Below are 20,286 nucleotides of genomic sequence, written 5' to 3' on the forward strand. Positions count from 1 at the left end.
AATATTTGAAAACTGAATAAAATATTGTTTGAAATGAAAAAATACGAGAAGTTAGATTGTTAAGGTAAATTTAATGCTTAACTGTAGAAGATGTTTGTCATGAAAGACATAATGAAAAAGTGTTTGGCGAATTTGTGGATTCAAAAAAAACTTTTAAAGCCGTTGCAAATATTTTTTAAAGTTTATGTCGCCCCCTTTCAAAATTGGTCTGAAAAATCAGGGGGCAAACAATTTTTTTCCAAAAAACTTCAAAATTTCCATGAAAATAGAAGTCTAATTAACAAAAAACAATCTAAAATACATTTTTCTGCATTGATAATCATATTAAGCATATTTGGGCTTGTTTAAAAATGTTTTGAATTTGTATGAAATTCCAATGAACAGCACCGCAAAAATTATATTTTTCGCAAAAACTGAAATTATCGTCAATACTTAGATATTTCGGAAACTAATGATGACAAAACAACTGGACAGGTGTATTATGCATTTTAAAACACTTTTTTCATTAAAATGTTAAAACCATGGCTCGTAATTTCAATTTTTATACTTTTTTATTTTTTTGCCCCCCCCACCCTCGACTTTGGTCAGAGTAAAGGGACATAAACTTCAAAAAATATCTATATTTTTGCCTTTGTTACTAAAGAAAAGTATAAGATTTGCTTTCGGCTTCGACTTAAGATCAAGCTTCACAATCCGATAATTTCTCGCGAAATTTAACCGAACATTGAATAACTTTTCACTTTTAAATAATATTTTAATTTTTTTTTACGATAAACTGCCGTTCTACGCATAATTGTCCCATGTTCAAAAAAGTGCAACTGAGAAAAACGGGATTGAAATTTTTCGAACGATTTCTGTGTTTCTACGCATAATTGTCCCGTGCATTCCTATTCGCCCTATGTGTCCCTAATCGCCCCAGTTAGCAGTTTATAACCCTTATTTGTGATTCTCTTGCTATACAACAGGTAAACAAGACAAAACGTTCAGTAAAACTAATGATTCTTAAAGTACAAACAAACTAAACTAAAGAAAATACTTGGTGGGACAATCATGCGTAGAAGTTTAACGATGGGACAAACAGACTTGGTGTTGTTTTTAATGAGTTTCCGAACAAAGTACCAGATTTTATGTGTTTTTCTTAAAGTACATACCAAACTAAACTCAAAAATGTCATAAAGTCAAAACCGTCCAAAACTGACATGGGACAACTATGCGTAGAACGGCAGTAAATATAATGTGAATAAACAAGTCTTCATAAATTCATGTTGCTGCCAATATACTTTTCTCCATATAACAAACACTTTAAATATTAAAAAAAAAACTTTGCTTGCGTCCAAATGAGATTGTACACGGAGAAAAAAGAGTTCCCAAAATCATGAACAAGCGTTCATAAAAATGGGAACGTTTTTCAAAATCGTACCATAGAATTTGAACACTTTGTTCATGGTTCCCATTTTCATGATCGCTTGTTCACGATTTTGGGAACTCTTTTTTCTCCGTGTACGATTCTTAATTCTATGAGACATCTTCTGCCGTCACTTTCAACAATTCTGACTTTGCATATCAACAAGCCAAACTACTTCCGAAAATCGTTTCTTTCCTGACCTCTACGCGATGATGGAGGTCCACAATCAAATTCTACCCATCCATCCATCCGTCCGTCCAACCGGGCGTTGAGCAAGGGTGACAGCGGGACAGAGGGAGTCGGACCTGATGGTCGATTAAAAATTCATCCCGACCAGCTTACCACACCGAACACTGGAAAAGTTTTTCACGGAAATCGCAATTGCCACCGATTTCTACCGATGTCGGAGGCCCAGATTCTGGCCTGCTGCGATCAATTTTTAATCACGTTGGATTGCTCCTGCTGAAATGCAACCCGGCGGTGGTGGCGGTTCTGCCCATTACCTGCGCTGTCGAAAAGTTTAAAGAAGGTCGTTCCAAGTTCCGTGTGTGTCTGTCAGAAGAAGGAGAGAATATTTTGTCAACTCACTCGATGACGACCCATTACTGATGGGTTTGGACCTTGCTCCTGGTGGGGGGTGACCTGTTCGGAATGGTCAGGATTGATGATGAGATTGGCGACGAGTCAAGTTGATTTGGATGCGGTGGACAAACGGACTGACGGACCGGCGCTGGTGACAGGTTTTTGGAATCTCCGGCAGGTATATAATTAAGGAACAGTGATTGGTTGACATCTCTTTTGCCCCTGCTGGATGCTACCTGTTAGATCGGTCGAAGGGAGTTCTTTGGGTGAGGCGCCTGTGCAATCGAATCTGATCGTGATTAATGGTTAGGCTATTTTTGTAAGTGTTGAGTGATTCCTGCAGGCGATGATTTGATGTTTTGACATTGATTAGTCATTTGGGAGCTCATGGGTTTTATGAGCAAAGTTGATAAATTGTTTTTGTCTGGAAGATCCTTGAATGAGCAACTGTATTAATGGACTCGTTTATCCTTAAATTCTAGCTGTTTCAACTTGAATTGCAAGCACTATAAATACTCAGTCATTAATTAAATGTGTTTTCGTGTACAAACTCTACTCAGCGTATCTTGCGAAATCGTTTAATGCTCCGATTTTAAATCCTTTTCCCAAATCTCACCTCACAAGGATAACCCAGCATGTATTATTTACACCGGGGCCTGTCCCAGCTATTTTCTATTATCCTCAAAGAAGACAGCATGCAATGCTGCGCACGATTTTAATGGTTCTTTCTTGCTGCCTAAGCTGCTTCCTTAATTTATAGGGCTAAATTTCCGCCATCGGAAGGCGCACACAAAACGACCACTCGCCCTGGCGGAAGGATGCAGTGGCTCACACACAGAACCCGAAACCGAAACGAGGCCCCCTCATTCATAACGTGAAATTAGCAATATAATAAATGTTTGGAAAGCATTTAAAACTGTATGTTAGTGGGTTGTGTTTGTGCAAAGGAGCATGAATAGAACTTAGGGGAACGCATATATCCTTGGCAGGTTAAGAAATTCAAAATCAAAAGTTCGTGGCTCAATTTGTTTAATAAATTTATCAATATCAAACTTTAAATGATCAAGAATTATCATTAGAAGTCTGATGGAAACACATGCTTTTCCCCTATATCTCAAAAGGACAAACCCTTAACTGAGGCACCACAGTAGGCGGTTAGAAGTAAAAGGATGCCCATAAAACAATTGCGTGATCTTCGACCATTAAATCTCTATTTCACCTACTCTTTTACCTACAACACAACTCTTCACGAACAAACAAAACAGAAGGAAATATGAAAAAAAATCAAACCTGGACAAAGCAAAAGAACGAAAAAGATTTCAATGCAACTTGATCGCATTTTACCATTTTTCTTCTTCATCCGTACATAAAGCACCAAAACTCCCAAACCAAACATAGCAAGCCGGGAGAGTCACCCCTTTTGGCCGGAAAATGCTCTTTCTCTTATGTTTGTTTTTTCCCTCTCTTATGTTTAAACACGCGGTTTCCACAACCAGCAAGCATGCTGCGACGATCACCTAACCACATGTTGCTCGTTCCTCTCCCGCTCTCTCGGTTCGTTCGTTCCTCTCCCACTCTCTCAATTGTGAGGCGTGGTAAAATTTTATGTACAAAACGAAACTCGCGTTTGCTCTCTCCCACCTTCGTTTTCTCTTTCGCACACATTTGTTGCTATTTTTCCTTCGTTTTTGTTAACTCTTTTTTCCTCAACCAAACGATGGAGACGCCTGGCAGGGTGAAAAATTCTCCCCAATAACTGACAGGCGCTGGAGTGACGTTTTGCGGTGAAATCTGGCTGGCTGGAAAGGCTTGCGCTGTTGGTGTGGTTTGCATAATTAACACATATCGCCTCGGGTTGCTATGTTGACAGGCTGACTGTTGTGTCGAGCAAATTGTTTGTCGACCCCTACTTTTTTTTTGGCTTTGCGCCACTTTTGACTGCATGCGACTTGGGAGGGTTAATTGATTTTTAAATGACGATTGGGAATATAACTCTTACGGTGGAAACAGATCCTATCTGAGTGTAGAGGGAAATTTCAATTCTAGAGTTTGAATGTGATTTCCTTTGACAGATGCATTGCCCCTTGTTTAACAGTGGTTAAATGAGTGGTTTATAGGTTACTAGAGAATTAACGTTCATTTGTGCTTCTGAATTATTTGAAAGGGTAGTGCGAATTTCTTATAAAAAGAAAAAAAATATTTGTACAGCTATGACTCAGTTATCCGAAAGCCTCGGAACAATATACTTTGGATAATCGAATTACGAAAAAAAATCTTTGGATTGTTTTTGATTGTTGAGCTTGAATATGATCTCGACCATGTTCTAAGAGAGCGTTCTTTTATTACGTAACGCATTGGGGTCGAAGGTTGTGGTCTCAAAATTCAAAATTTGTAAAAAGCTCAAATCGACGTCGTCGTGCACTCGCTATCTTATCGACGTTTTGAGAAAAACGCGTTTGAATGTTTGACGTTGAATAAACAAAAACAAATGCACGCAATGTAAACAATAACAAACACGTTTTGTTTGACTGACCATTATGTGCATTGTCCCGAAGTTTGGTTGAAGTATGTTGCTGGAGTCCCGAGTTATAATTACAAATGTTTACGGTAGTCTAACTTATACGTGCGTCAAACGCGTTCTGACCTGAAATCTCTTTGGCCAGTTGTCGCAATTACATCAATTTTCAGAGAGTGTCAAGATAACACGACAAGATTGAAACTACTTTCATATGTAAAGTGACAACAATGCACGGAGTTTTTTTTCGGATTTCGTTGAATATCTCAGCATTCAAATCGAATTTTGGGGATCTGCGAAGGTCAAAGGAGCTGCACAAAATGGCGTTCTTAACTCAATTTGGCTCAAAATGCACGTACGACAAGTTAGCACGAAGGCGACGAAATTAGATTGAAAATACATAACTAAGCATTGTATAATATGTTGAATAGTTTAAAATCGATTTTACAAGTTGAATGTTGAATGAAAAATGAAATTTTAGAATTTTTTTTATCTTTCATTTTCTAGGTTAATTTTGAAGAGGGGAGGGAATAAAACATGCACTGAGTCATGAGTCATGAGATGTAAATTGTGATACAATTTGAACGTCCGATTTCATTTGAAATTAAAAATAAAAACATAATGTTCAACAAACTGATTTATTGCTAATTAATTCCATCGTTTAATGCAATTATAAATCGTTGAAAATATAAATCAGCATAATAACAATAGATCAAGTTTTTATTTGGCAACAAAACGCTTTTCAAAACTTTTTTCATCAGCCAATTCCGCTGTTATTGATAGTACAATCTTTTTACATCAGGGTGAAAAGCCAAATTGCATATTTTCCCCACGATCATTCCCGTTATGTGTTGATTTAAGTGCAAACACTGCCGAAAATGGGTTTCCGTTAAAATATGCACAACACATTGCAGCATGCGGCGGCGGCTGTTCGAAAGCAAGCAACAGCAACAGATTCGTGAAACATCAGCGCTTATTTCACTCGCAATCACAGCCTGCTACGAGAGCTACGATATACAAAACGCAAGATAGAATGCAAATTTTCATCACCGCATTTCCATTACGATGGCTCGTGCACCATTTCACGTCACTGGGTTTGACATTCTTTTTTTGCTTTCGGAATTTTCCGAACCAAACGACAAACTCTTGCACTTTTCGGTTTGGTCACCACCTCTTGGAAGCCAACCAAACCCGACAATATCTCCCGGCCGGCTGCACGACGACAGTGGGGGGCCAAACGGAACGTAAATTTGCATGAGAGCAACTTTTTCGGTGCCCAACAATTTATTCATTTCACATATCCAAATTTCAATTAATACCGGGCAGGGCAGGGCAGTATAATGTACTTTACATGTTTTTCAATTTCGCACACAATTAAACCAGCCTGGATTCGGCGGAAGAGTCCAACTGACGACGGGTGTGACGGCGGTGGTGAACCTCTCCCGGGGGAATAGCACAATCCTCCGACGGGGTGACCAACCTGGTTCTCTGCACAGATACTGATCTGGCCCGGGATTTGATGGAGAGGGAGGAAAACGTTTGGCCTACTGTGACCGCCAACGTGACGGCTTCTCAACGATTTCGTGTGTGTGTGTGTGTTTGTGCGCATGCTAATTTTTTCGAGAGGCACTCAATGGACCAGGTAACCAGGTTCGGTTTACGAGCCGTGCTCGACACTGGAGATTTTATCTGTTGTGCATTGTTTCACTGAAATGTGAGGGAGCGTTTATGGATTGAAATCACAGCAAATGGATCCTTGAATTGGACATGAATCATAAAAATTACCAACGACTGAGATGACGTTGTTGGATTGTTTTGGATTTGGACTTATTTTCTTAACGGAACGGATTTCTTTAGCATTCATTTGATTTGTTCGATGAAATTTAATGTATTTAAATCAACATATGATTTGAAAAAAACTTTTTCAACTACACCTGCAACTGAAACCATGCGCTTTTACCAAAATATGGCTCCATTTAGAAGCTCAGATTAGAACGATCCCCAATACGTAACGCAAGTTTTTGGATTTAAACATTGATTGTAAATTATTTCATAGAATTTTGACGATTTATAATGTTTTACTTGAAGGAATGTTACGCTTCAAACTTCATTCAGATTCATTAAAATAGTACAATTTTACATCATTCGATTTGATATTTTGTCAGAAGTTTACGTTTGAACTTTATAGGGGAGCTGGGGGTAAGACGGCCATCCACTGTTTTACTAAGTATACTAATGAATATTACTAAAATGTTTAGCAATACTGTTTCTCATGCTAAATAATGAATACGGAGTCACCTTTACCAAACCTATTGTTAGAAATAGTATAAAAATAGCTCAAACTAAAAAATAATTTTTCAACTTGAAACTGGATGTAATTTTCATGACTAACAGGCATTTTTGTTAGGTAAAAATATGTATTTCTTTCTTTAAATATTTTTTCATGTTAAATAGAAGTTTTCCTCGGATTATGTCCTTGGGACTAGTTTTAAAAATGCGATGAGCTATTTGCAAATTTTTTTTTTTTGTAAAAATATTTTTTTTGGGTCAAGACGGCCACCTCCTCCGGGGGTAAGTCGGCCACCCGTAATTTGTAAATTTTATTTCATATAGGTTATATTTTTGAAGGTTTTTTTTTGTAACTATAAAGAGATATTTGTACATAAGGAAAAGCATTTTCGATAGAACTACCCATTTATAATCAAAATGCCTACCGTTTCGACAATATTCCTTACTGTGATATAGCAATACTCATTGTATAGTATGAAATCCTATCAAACATTCCATAAAAATCGCTTATATAGTTTTGTTTACATAATTTTGATTTACTTATACTAATCGAAATACACAAACTAATTATGTTGTATCAAATTGTGATTGTTTTATTGTTAAAACTCACAGTTTTTCATGAAATATGGTCGCAATGGTATGAAATCCTCAAAGCCAAAATATAAAATTAGTAAACAGTATTTTTTCTTCACATTTCAATTTTTTCAGCAAAAAATGTTATGCTGTTAAGAGAAGTCTGTTCAAACTAATTTATGTCATTACTATAATGGAGTTATAATAGAACAATATGTACGTAAATTGAGATCAAAATAATCTGTTGTGTAAATTTTATGAGACTTCTCCTTTAGGGTGGAATTTTTTTCCAATGTTCCCCCTTTTGATTGGCTTGAAAAATTAGGAGACATTTTTTTCACAGCAAACTTTCAAATTTAAATTAAATAAGACGTTCAATCAACTCAAAACCATTCAAAATGCAGTTTCCTGCTTTGATAGTAATTTTCAGTTTATTTGTTACAGTTATAAAAACATGTTAAAGCCTCGTAATTTTTTTGGTCAAAACTAAGCTTTAAAAAAATCAAAGATTGTAAAACAACTGTACTGATGTTTATAGCATTTTAAAACACTTTTTTCAATTAAATTTTAAAACCACGAAAAGCCATTTTAATTTTTCTGTTGTTATCCCCTCCGCTCGACTTTGGCCAGGGACATAGAATTGGAAAATATGTGCAACGGCCTTACTTGTTTTTTTTTTTTTTCTCTGAACCAAATTATATTTGCGTTCTTTTCAGTAAAGAGCATTTAAAAAACAAGGCATTTCTTAATTTGATAATTCGTATATTGATCGAGAACTGGTCGACAAGCCGCTTTGTTTTCAACTGGCGCATGAGACCTTTTGAAACCTATCTCAAGATTTCAAACAACATTTTGAAGCAAAAAGTATCATAAAATGCTATATATGGATGGACATCGATTGAAGTAAAATCTGGATGTCTGAGGTTTAAATAAAAAAGTGTCCACGTGGTTCACAAAAAAAATCGTTATCTTGTTTGGAATCGTTGAGTTCAAATATGACCCCAAAATTGCTCTAAAGTGATTTGGAAATTTTAAATCAAAGATGACTTTGATGAAATATTAAAAAAAAACATTTGTCAATGTAAAGAGCAACAAACCAATTAGATTTAAGGTAGAAATAGAATGATAAGGTAAACTTAATTTTTGTGTATGATTCGATTATCCGAAAAAACTATCGGAACTTCGGATAATCGAGTCTGGACTGTGTTTTGAGAACTAAAACTTAAAATCAACAAAATAAAAATAATAAAATATTCTGAGACTTACTGTTCACTCGCCTAAATGGTGCACCAAGTCTCCAAAACCTCAAAACATTGCAAACCAGCACAGGTCCAAGCTTCAAACAGAAACCCTCGGGTCGTCGAGTCGGGTCGTTCGGCGAATTTCGGGCGGTTGGCCCCACCAAATGGGCGGCATCGTTATATTTCTTTCGTCGTTTCTCTTTCCCGCGTACACCACTTCACTGCCAGCCAGGGCGTCGAATTTGGTGCCGAGGCCCATAAATGCATACATTATTTGCTGCAGAGAACCTCCCCAGCAAACAAAATAACAGCAACAATACAACAAACGGGCAGAGTACATAAAGTCATGTACAAAATCCCCATCTGAAATCCCCATTGCCGAAAAGTGACGACGACCGACGCCCAATGGGGTACCCGAAGGTCTGACCAATGTGTGTAAATAAAAAAAAATACTCACACACCACCAGCAATCATCATCTTTATCGGGTGCGGAAGAAAGCAAAGCATGAAACATACCCACGAAAAAAAAACTCTGAGGAGAAAAGACATAAATCTGTGCGCTCCAACGATTTTGGTGTGAGCCAAAAGAAGAGAGCAACATAAGCAAAAAGAGAGAGAATGAGCGAGGAATCCCCACACAAATAATTCCAGCACACAACACAGTTGGCGCTGCTGCTACCTTTGGCTCTCCTCGGGGTTTGGCTCTCCAAGGCGACGCAGTAGGCATTGGCATCGGCATCGGAGCACGACGGACACGGGCGCCTTCGACGACGACGAACCAAAGCATGCTGCTGCGAACGACGAAGAAGCACCAACATAAGAGCGCAACATAGTCCCTTGGCCTGCTGCTATGCTGCGAGGGGTTTAAGAGAAGATAATCGCGCGGAGAGTGAGAGAAGAACGCCACCAAACAAGCTAGCTAGCTGGCTAGAAGGACGCATCCGTGGATGAGCGGCGGTATTCGGGACCATAGAGTTCGATGCTATGTGTTACGCTTTCTTGTATATAGTTGGGCGCTGACGTCCCAACAGAGCTCAGTCACCAGTGATACGTTGGGTGCGGTGGTAGCCTTCGGAGCTCACCAGGGGATTTACAGTGGCTCCCACAAGTTTTTTTTAATGTGAGACAAAGTGACAAAAAAAGTAAAACTAGTGAAGATACGAAGAAACTAAACCAACAAAGCTACTGAATCATTATGAAATTGATCGAAGCAAACAAATTCAAGTGCAGTGTAACTAACTAAGTGCAAGTGCAAAAACATAGATGGCCATGAGAATGCTGTACCGTGGGCCAAGTTCGCGACTGGAAACATTGATCGAAAAAATTCAGCAAGGCAGCAAGGACTACTACTACAACCATCCACTGGCGATGATGAGCCAAGGTGATAACTTACTGACAATCTTAATCTAAAACAGGAAAAATGTTCGTACCCCATTTAGAAGAACATCAAACTTATGTAAAACCTCTAACGAACCAAGCATCTTCTGAGCATGTGCAAGATCGGCGAGCGACGGCTGCTGGAAGTGGTGAAAGGTTATTTTGTTTCGTTCTCCACCGCCTACTGAGGGCCACAGGACACGTGAGTTGGGTGCCAGCACACTACAGCCTGGTGGGGAAGGATCAAAATTCAAGAGACTTCAATGCGCGCAATGTTGCGTTATCCTGGCTGAAATTTTCAGGAATTTTATTGATATGTTTGGGTTGAGTTATTTTGCAAGGGTTTTCAAAATTAAACAAGTTGATCATGGAGTTAAATTTACAAATATTATAAGCAGTTCTCGTACTTCAAATTGTATCAGCACGAGTAGAACATTTCCATTTTTTTCATGTCTTATAAACATATGATAAACAATGCTCATAAGTTCCTTGAAAAAAAGATTTATATTTTGGATAAAAAAGACGGATGCAGAAAAAAACAAATTAAGCAAGGAGTTTCGAATACCATTCATCAGTAAAAAAAACCTTTTCGAAGTTTGAATTGGGGTCCATGCGTAAAGGAATTTAAAAAAAAAACTCCAGTAGTTTATGAATAATGGAATGTTTTCCTGTCACAAATTCGAGACGTCAAGATGGTTAGGAAAAGTTATTTAGGCACTTTTAAGGTGAAGCCGTTGATCATTTTCGAAGAAAATTGATCATCACTATAAAATACTCAAAACTCAACAATGTGGTAATTTTGAGCTAATTTTGTTCTACTACTAAACTTCACTTCAATGTTGTATGTTTTTCTTTTTTCATGTTTATTTTAATTTATCTTGTTTAGTTTATGTTTATTTCTAATCGTCTTTGGCTAATTCTTCTTTTAAAGATATCACTACCGTTTGCCCTTTTCATATTTTTACAGTTACTTTTCAAAATTTTACTTGTTCTTCAAATTTTCTGCTAAACAATGATCCATTATCATTTCAATTGATACAAATAAAGTTGAGGCTTAGTCTGGGATATTACAAAAAAATACTGCATGCTTATTTTTACTGAAAATATAGTTAGTTGAAAGTGGGGGACAGCATCTTATTCCAGCGTGCCTCTAATGTTGGCAGGTCAGAACTTTGACATTCAATGAAAGCTAATTAAAAACGTTTTCAACTGAAATCGAGTGATAAATAGCTCAATAAGAAGTGTGCAAGCAAGTTTCTATCAAAATTTTTGCAAAGTTAGTAGTTTAAATAGTGAAAATCAGCAAATTGGATGGAGTTAGGAGCGAGTGCTTAACCTGCCAAACATACGAGAATTTCTCCTAGTTAGCAAAAAACGGCCAAATTTTATCCCTGAAAAACTTCATTTTCAAAAAAAAATCAAAATTACAAACTAATTTTTTTATATTTTTATAGAATTTTTCTTTCCAATAAAAAAGGATAAAAAAATTAAATAAAATTGTCGAAAATTTTATATTTGTCGAATTTTAAGATTGAGGCGTGATTGGATCGAGAAGAATTCAATACACTTTTGTGTTTATAAATTGGCTGTTTCGTTGTTTCAGAAGGAAGGACAAAAAATAAGCAACGAGGATCTGCAAAGTTGGACAAATACCAGGAGTGTGTAAAAATCGAATATTGCAACGTTGTGCATACACATTTTTTGCAATTTCGAAAACACCCCTTGAATTGGATTTGTCTTCAAATTATTTAATTCCTCGCTTTCTGTTGGCGTCCTTATGCTCAGTCAATGAGTCAATTCATCGTGTTTTTGTTTTTTAATATTCACCTAAGTACACAAAAAAAATAATAAGCCAAAACGTGTTTTAAAATGTATTTTACACTAGTTCAGGTGTTTTGCAATCATTAGTTCGCTTCGCTAGGAGACGGTGATTTTAGCGGATTGCAGACTGGATTTTCGCCATGTGATGTGATGATTGTCTAAGCCCAAGTTGCCTAGGAATCGATAATTGGGAATAGAACCAATTCCACCTAAACCAGATTCTCACCACCATGGCAGCCGTCCATTGCCGGCCGCTCCCATCTCCACCGCGCACCAGGGACAAGGAAAGGGAATTGGAAGACGGGAAGTGTTGATGCTCCACTTTTTTAAGAGTATTAAGGGAAAATCTCCACGGTATCCTCAAGTAAGTTTCGCTTGGAGTTGGACGGTTTTTGGGAAGGTGAATGGTCTGAGGAGCCACCCTAGGCGAGTGGTAACGACCTTTGGCATTGTTGTTCGAATTCTTCGTGTGTTCTCATTTCTAATGGGAATACTTTCAATTCTTCTCATCTCTTATTGGATGAATTCTATCAGTCGCCCAGGCTATTTATAGCGAGGTATTTTTAGATTCAATTTCAACTGCGCTTGCAATCTTGCATGCAATCTTGTTTGAGTTCTGATGTTCAAAAAAACGAAGTTGACTTTATAGCTGTCGGCCACCATTGCGAGTACCAACCACTAGTGTCTTCCTTTTTATCTACAAGGACTTCGCCGCCCTGGGCTCCTAAGTGTATGAAAGTATGGCACGGAGCGACGGCGCCGAATACCCATATTTACACAAAAAATTTTAGAGCGCCCGCCGCGGGATTCGAACCGGCGACCTCTGAATTGTGAGTCCAGTGCGCGGTCCGATTGATCCACACGGGCGGGACTTGTTCAACTTGCATTCAATTTGACTCTTTGTCCGATTCTTGGATTCAACTATACCAGTCTAATTCCTCCTCAAGCTACCAATGCTCCACGGTTAAGTGGAAAGCATTTTGCTTGCCAATCCTAAGGACAGGGGATCGAACCCCGCCGTGAGCTTGAAGTTTTTTCTTTAATTCCAAATTCAATGAGTCTAGAACTTTCTCGTTGGGAGCTGATGGGTATCGAACCCAGAACCATTCGCTTATAAAGCGAACATCGTAACCATTCAGCCACGACCGCTCCTTTCAGGTGTTTTGCAATCATTAGTTTTCAAAAACTATAAGATTTGACGAAAATAAAAATTTGCAGCGAAAAAAAAACTTTGGCTATACTACACCCAGAATTGGGCATCGGCATACCAGAGGATAAAGAGCACGGAGAGTAAAATGGTACTGTGTGCGGACGGAGAGGATAAATCCCGAAATTACCGAGAGTACTTTACTCATGGGTTCATTTCCCAAAAAATAGTTCATCTATCAAAAAAAAAGCATCGGTGCCGAGACCCGAACCCAAAACCTTCGGCGTATTGAATCGTGCCTTTGCTGTATGGGCCATCTAGGTTCGGTGACTATGTGACGGTCATTTGTCCATATAAGCCACTCAATAGGATGAACTGTTTCAATGAACGAATGAACACGCGAGAGTTCTATACTCTCGCAAAATAGTACTTTCCTCACGTTTCTTTTCGGGAGGACTATCCCCTCGGACCTTGACTTTGGGTGTAGTAAATTCACCGTTCAAAACAGAAAAACATTGAAAAATGTTACTTTTTGATACTAATGTTGAAAAGTTCCGTAAGGTATAAATTTTCCATTCTGTTATTTTAGGTAGGGAAAAGTTGGGCTTTTCGTTTCTCCAACTTTTCGGTACCGTTATTTGGCGATAAACATTAAGTATATTAACCTTTAAAAACAAATTTAAAGGTATTAATATACCATTCTGTTATTTTTGGTAGAGGAAAAGTAAGAAATTTTACGACGGAGGGAAAGTGTAAAGACCTTTAAAAAATGCAATATTTTTTTTATTTTGAATTAGATTTAATCCTAAAAATCAGGTAAAGTTATATATGTATTTCGTATTTCGAGGAAGAACTTTGTCGAAGAGTGCGAAGAGATTCATCTGCTCTATTTAAGAAAAATCAGAATGCTCAAAATCAAAATGCCAACATTCAAGGTGAAAAACGTCCCAACATGATCATTATCACAAGCGCTCACGGTGCGGTCAGGATGTTCCAATCAACGGTGATGGCTTCGTCGCACGGTCCAAACACAACAAGGAAAAACGACCCCATTAGAATCAATTAAAATCGTTTTTAATCTCGAAAACGCCACACGCGCCTGCCAGCCCAGGCTAAGATTTAGTGCAGGATAAGCGATAATGGGAGAGTCAACGACGAGGATGAGCATGATGATGATAGGGCCATGGAGAGAAAGAGGGTCCATTACCGCTCCTCATTGTATAGTGGGAGACGACGAAATGCGAAAAAGCCCACTTCCGGTCGCGCCACTCGGCACGCGTAAATGAATTAATAAAATCGCTTCTAATTTAATTGGCCGCGGTCGGGCCGAGGGAGTACGGTCCGGCGGCTGTCCCCAGAGAGAAAGAAAGAAAGAGCGTGTGCAAACAAACACTCGCCCAGCTGGGGCTAAAGTCAAGTCAAGTGCGCTAATAAGGATGTGGAGTATTTAATTCATCGTCTTCTTTTTTATCACTTTGCCATCGGAACGGGACTGTGACTCTGTCCCTTCTTCAGAGGTGCGGCGACGAGGGGACAAGCCAAAGGTCAGTCCGGCTTCTTCCGTTTGGCCACTCACGGATTTATCTGCCGCATAGTGGGTCATATAGGGCAAAACAATGTCATCACACTTTTTTTGTTGTAATTTTTTGATGGATTTTAGCAAGTTATTAAAAAAAAGTTATTTAAAAATTATCCCGCAGTGCAGCACGATGGTGACTTGCCCATCCCTCCGTCTCCAAGTGTGAAATATCGTCTTAATCTTGATATTAAACTAATGTCATAATTGCTCTCGCTGGTCACGCTCGTTTGAAGAGGCGCATTCGTTTGACCAACAGCACAGTTAAATGAGTGATGATGGGTAGAGAGGAGGGAAAACTCTATGTTTCAAATGAGCTTCTGTTGCGCTTGCCTTTTGCCTTTGGTCTTTCACTCCTCCGATTAGAAGGCACAAAAGTGCCATGTGATGTGATGTGTTTGTGTGTGAGAGCTGAGGCGCACAACTTGTTGGATTGGCACCGGCTCCGGCGACGACGACGACGATATTGAGGAAGTGTGCTTTTAATTGGTGTTTCCTCTCGGTACAATTAGCGGTAATCGTATTCAAATTTGGTGTTATGGTTTGCCAGGGTTAGCGCGCGTGCGAGATCAAGGGGAGCGAATACATTGTTGAAGCAGCCGTGATGTGGCACGTGCGAGGGCTTCTGAGGGAATTGTGTATTAATTAAGTGGTTTGAAAAACAATGCTAAATGAAACAAATAAAATAAATATGGTATTTTTATTTCATTTTTTTTGTTGAATTGACATTGAAATATGTTGTGTTTAGTTTAAATTGTATAATGTTTTTTTTTGTATTTCAATAAAACGGGGTACTTTTAGCTTATACCAAATTATGATTTTTGATTGAAAAAAAGATTACTCTGGAAGCATAATAAATATTTATGACGTTAGAATGGTTTGAATTCAGCGCCGTACCTAGAGGGGGCATATTCTTTTAAAAAAAAAAACAAAATTTCAATAAAATTAGACGCGCGATCAACTGAAAACAATTTTAAATGCAATTTCCAATCAATTCGAGCATGATTGAAAAAGTTAAAAATAATTTGAATTAATACCACAAATATATTTTTTTTCTTCAAAGCTTAGGTTGATTGAAAACGAGTATTTGTAAAACAACTGTACTAATGTATAATGCATTTTCCAACACTTTTTTTATTGACATGTTAAGACCATGGCAAGTCAATTCATTTTTTCATATTTTTTACCGTTGCAGGTTAAAAATGTTACTTTTATTCTGTGCACCTACGTATTACATTTTATTTTCAATTTGGAGTGGCATCATTTTATTATTTTCAAACATTTTATAAATCCAGGAAAGTTCTTTTCTTATCTGCTTATGCAATCCATTAAAAATCTATCCATCTATCTATTTACCCTAGATTTATCCAATTTCATTGAGTACTTCAAAGTACTTGAGTACCTAAAATATGATGAAATACGTTAAAAACATTGTTATCATAAAACGGTATCAAATGTGTTTGAATGTTTAGAATGATTTATCTATGAAATATTTTTTTAATATCGCAAGAAAAACAAATAAATTAACATGTTGAAAAAAATGTTGGAGAATTTGGTAGGGGCGTCTAACTGGCGCTTCTCCAAGAGCGCCATGGCCTCAAATTATTATTTCATCATGAATAAATGAGCACTCCAATATGCTATCAAAAAAATCACTCATTCATAACAATCATCCTTGTTAAATGACATGAGAAATGCTGAAGCTTTCTGAATCACCTCTACCATTTCGCAAAGGCTATCCTTATTATCACTTCGCAAAAAAACTGATTTGCCAAAACGAGCAAAAAAAAACACTGCGGCATGCATCACGCCAAATCCACCACAAATTGTGATTGATGCAAATGTATATTTCTTCATACGCTTAGAGCAGCGATTTTTTGCCTTCTTATATCCCCTTATATCCACTCCAAATGAGCAAGATAATAAAAAGGATCAACAAATCTACATATCCGTGCTTTCCCCCTTTTGGCCACACCAGCAAAGAAGAGGAAAAAAGGTGAAACGAAATGAAGCATCTCGCGCTCACATCAATATAAATTTGCCATCATAAACAATCCATTACCTGATTATCGTCATCAATCTAATTATGACTTCCTTTTTATTCCTTCTCTCTCCCCTTTCCGAAACAGAACTCTACTCGTCGCACACGTCGTCCAGCTTTTCGCCGTCGATATCGGATGGCATGACGACGCCGAACTCGATAACCAACGACGGCGACCATCATCATCAACCCGGATCGGCCAACGGAGGCACAGCAGATTCCGAGCAGGCACCGGCTGGACAGGACAAACGTGGTGGCCATCAGCACCGACGGCACCATCACCACCACCATCGGTCCTCCGCCGACAATAATAATAAAATAATTAAAAATAACAATCACACAAACAGCCACAGCAAGAATAATGACGGCACTTATCGGTGTCAGTTTTGTGATAAAACGTTTCCCCGGCTCGGCTACCTGAAGAAGCACGAACAGGTGAGTGTTGACCGTTGGCGGATCGTCGGAGATTTGCGCCTATCGAATCCATGCCATGTCTGCGTCTGAGGACCCTGGGGTAATTGCGACCATGCTTGCAACTATTTACGAAAACATTCGGAAATTACAGATAATTAGATCGATGCGTTTAATTAACCCTCACTCACCTTTCGATTGTGATTGTGCAAAAGTCGGCCTAGGCCAACTGGGATACGATAATTGCAACTCTTGGGCACCAACAAGCCATCCAAGCAACCGTTGCGGATCGGGCGATTTGTTGATTGATTGACTGGTCGATAATCGCTTCCCCCTCCCCTCCCCCTCGTATGATGATTGTTGTTTAATAAGTCCCCACAAACTGCTGCTGCCATGTCACTCGCAAGCCTGCTATTTTTATCGGCCGTGTATCTCTTTTTTCCTGCTTCACTCTTTGGTACTAAAAGTCAAAGGATCGAAGTTGGCGGTGAGTGTCGCGAAACGTGTGATATCGCGGATCAATCTCGATGTTTTACACTAAAGCCCTCGGGCGGGCGAATGTCGCGTGTGTTTGTGTAATTGTGTATGTAAGTGTACGCACGAGGTTCAGTTTGAAGCCGTTCCGTAGCCGATCGGCGGATAATTGTTTCTCCTAGCTACTGACCGGCAGTGGGGTACAATGGGACGATTTTGATGATGTTATCAATGTTTTTTGTATTATAACATTTTTGTGTGTGTTTTTGTACGATTTCATTTTAATAAACTGTTTTGTAAAACAAAAAATACCAGCTACAGAAAAAAATAATTTAAAATTTGAAAATGTCTGCAAGACACAATCACAATACAACTTACAATAACTGAAAACTTATTAAATTCACTTGAAAGATGATCAGTAATGAAAGTTTCATGAAGATATTTCATTATTAATATGAGTAAGAGACAATTTAAGCACAAAATATTGCCATGCGCAAAGCAAACTGTCAAAATTTGTGAACATTTGTTTTCTCAAGATAGGATGTACCAATTGACTGAAATTTGGGGAGAAGACTCACAGACCTCCGGTGTCCATGACGATGCCTGGTTTTTAATTATGAATATTTGAAAAAAAGCAAAAATCAAAAGCTTTTTAGCTTTTATATGAAAAACATAATAATATTTTTATCTTAGGCCGTTGCAAATATTTTCCAAAGATTATGGCGCCCCCCCCCCCCCCTTCAAAATCAGCCCGAAAAATCAGGGGGCAAAAATACTTCAAAATTTTAATGAAAATATAGGTGCAATCGACTGAAAACAATTTAAAATGCATTTTCCTGGGTTTAAAATTTTATGAAGCATGTTTCGGATCAATTGAAAATATTTAGAATTTTTGTGAAATTTCGATATACAGTACCGCGAAAAGTTTTTTTTTTTCGGACAAAAAAAAATCTCGTTGATACTTAAATATTTTGGAAACCAATAATTGCAAAACATTTGGGCAGGTGTATTATGCATTTTGAAAAACTTTTTCCATTCAAATGTTGAAATTAGGGCTTGTTATTTCATTTTTTTGTTTTTTTTTTTTTTTATTTAAAAGCTATTGTCTATGTTTAGATTGAAATGTAGATTATCACAAATTAATATAATTGAGCTGATTCTATGACTTTAAGCTTGAAAACATAACAAATAAAAATAAAAATATAGATGTTATGACTGTTTAAAAAAAAATCCCGAGATCCCGGGAATTCGCGGGACTTCAAAAATATTTTTCCCGTTTCCCGGGAAACTTAAAACCCGGAAAAATTGGACTCCCTAAACTTTTTAGAGGATGTTTTGGCAGATTTTGCTTGGTGTGTTCTAGAGTTCGTATCGTAACAAACTTTCAACACTTTTAACTTTTGCCACGAGGCCAACAGCACTTTTGGACTAAATTTCGACACATTCGGATTTTTTTGGGTAATTTCGAACTAGTTGAGTTGAAAATGTGATTGAAAAAAGATTAAAAGAACATTAAAAAATCAATTAAAGATTTCGTTTACTCTATGATCACTACGTCAAATCTAGATTCAACTTTCAAAAGGTCCTATCTGCATAGGAAACTCATTAGGGATAGGTTGTTTTGATAATATAATCTAGTAAGGATGTATCAAGTAGGCGAATAGCAGTTTCACCCCTTATCCGAATAATTGTAAAAACATATTCCAATTAAGATTCATTCTAAATGGCAAATCATCCAATCAAATTTAAAACTCCAATACTTCAAACTTACGTGGACTTTCAGAGAATCCCGAATACAGTCCAGACTCGATTATCCGAAGGCTTATTTTTGATTTTCGAGCTTAAACTACTCTAAAATAATTAAGAACTTTTAAATCCAAGATGGCGGATATATTATTTTTGTTTAAATGCAAAAAAAAAATGTACAATTTTAGGGTCACAGAACTCAAATTTGATGTTTAAAGTAAGAAAATGAAATAATACGAAACAAAACATTTTTTTCGATCATCCGATGTCCCATACAAACCTTCGGATAATCGAAACTTCTGAAAATCGAAGCTTCGGATAATCGAGTCTGGACTGTATGTCAAAATTGAGTCCAAATAGTGCCGTTTGTTGGCAAACAGAGCAAAAGTTAACGGCTTTGAATGTTTGGTGTAGAAAAATGGTAAAACTTTGATAAAAACTGCGATTGGCAAATAAGGTTATACCGTAAGTCCACGAAATTCCATTGTTTTTCTTTTTAGACGAAAAGTCTATACACTATTTTGCGCAAAAGTTTGGTTTATACTTTATTTGTATGCTTAAAATTTAAATTATTTACAATGCTTTCATCAATCTGAAACTTCTTGTTGATAAAAAAAAACCGTTCAACCCCATTATCTGGAGAAAATCCCCACGGAAAGATTGCCAAGGTGAGGTGCAACGGCGTCCACGAGGTGCGCCGGCGACAAAACATGAGCATCAGCAGCGGAGAAATAGCAATTTTAATCGACTGACTTAATGGTGTCCGATAATTGCTCATTGGTGAAATCAAAGTGACCCGCGCCACCGCCGGTCATGGGAAGTGGATCGACAGCAGTGCCGTTTTTTTCTTTCTCCTTATCTACCGTCCTGCGAGCAATGCCTACTACAAGTCGGTGCAAATAGTTTAAAACCGGAACGTCATCTTGTAAAATAATTGCGCACTTTTTGCGAAAGTGAACTGTGATAACGTTTTTCTTAGAAGAAGATAGTTTTCTACGCTGATTTGTGCAACAAAGTTTGAACAGTTTTGAAGTAAAGTTCTAAGACTTCGCAGTCACTCAACCTTCGAATTACGCTTTCCTGTCAGG

The 20,286-nt window shown here is 37.7% G+C and overlaps 2 protein-coding genes across 3 annotated transcripts in view; one reads left to right on the forward strand and one right to left on the reverse strand.

Moving 5' to 3' along the window:
- Positions 1 to 20,286, forward strand: part of LOC120428250 (zinc finger protein 423 homolog) — a 110,877-nt gene that overhangs the window by 80,591 nt on the left and 10,000 nt on the right. The window contains exons 1-2 of one of the 2 annotated variants that reach the window (XM_039593240.2): positions 9,344 to 9,986; positions 16,656 to 17,002. In XM_039593240.2, the coding sequence (XP_039449174.1) occupies positions 9,869 to 9,986; positions 16,656 to 17,002 (465 nt within the window). In that variant the 5' untranslated portion in view covers positions 9,344 to 9,868. Of the gene's footprint in view, positions 1 to 9,343; positions 9,987 to 16,655; positions 17,003 to 20,286 lie in introns of those variants that run through there. The other variant, XM_039593238.2, reaches the window with a different exon arrangement.
- LOC120428252 (uncharacterized) lies at positions 16,966 to 17,543 on the reverse strand. Its single transcript, XM_039593242.2, has 2 exons — positions 17,170 to 17,543; positions 16,966 to 17,103 (listed from the first exon to the last, which is right to left on the reverse strand). The coding sequence occupies exons 1-2, from the start codon at positions 17,371 to 17,373 to the stop codon at positions 16,981 to 16,983; spliced, it is 327 nt and encodes a 108-aa protein (XP_039449176.1). The 5' UTR covers positions 17,374 to 17,543; the 3' UTR covers positions 16,966 to 16,980.

The sequence above is a fragment of the Culex pipiens genome, chromosome 2 (genome assembly GCF_016801865.2).
Source record: "Culex pipiens pallens isolate TS chromosome 2, TS_CPP_V2, whole genome shotgun sequence".
Classification (NCBI taxonomy): domain Eukaryota; kingdom Metazoa; phylum Arthropoda; class Insecta; order Diptera; family Culicidae; genus Culex; species Culex pipiens.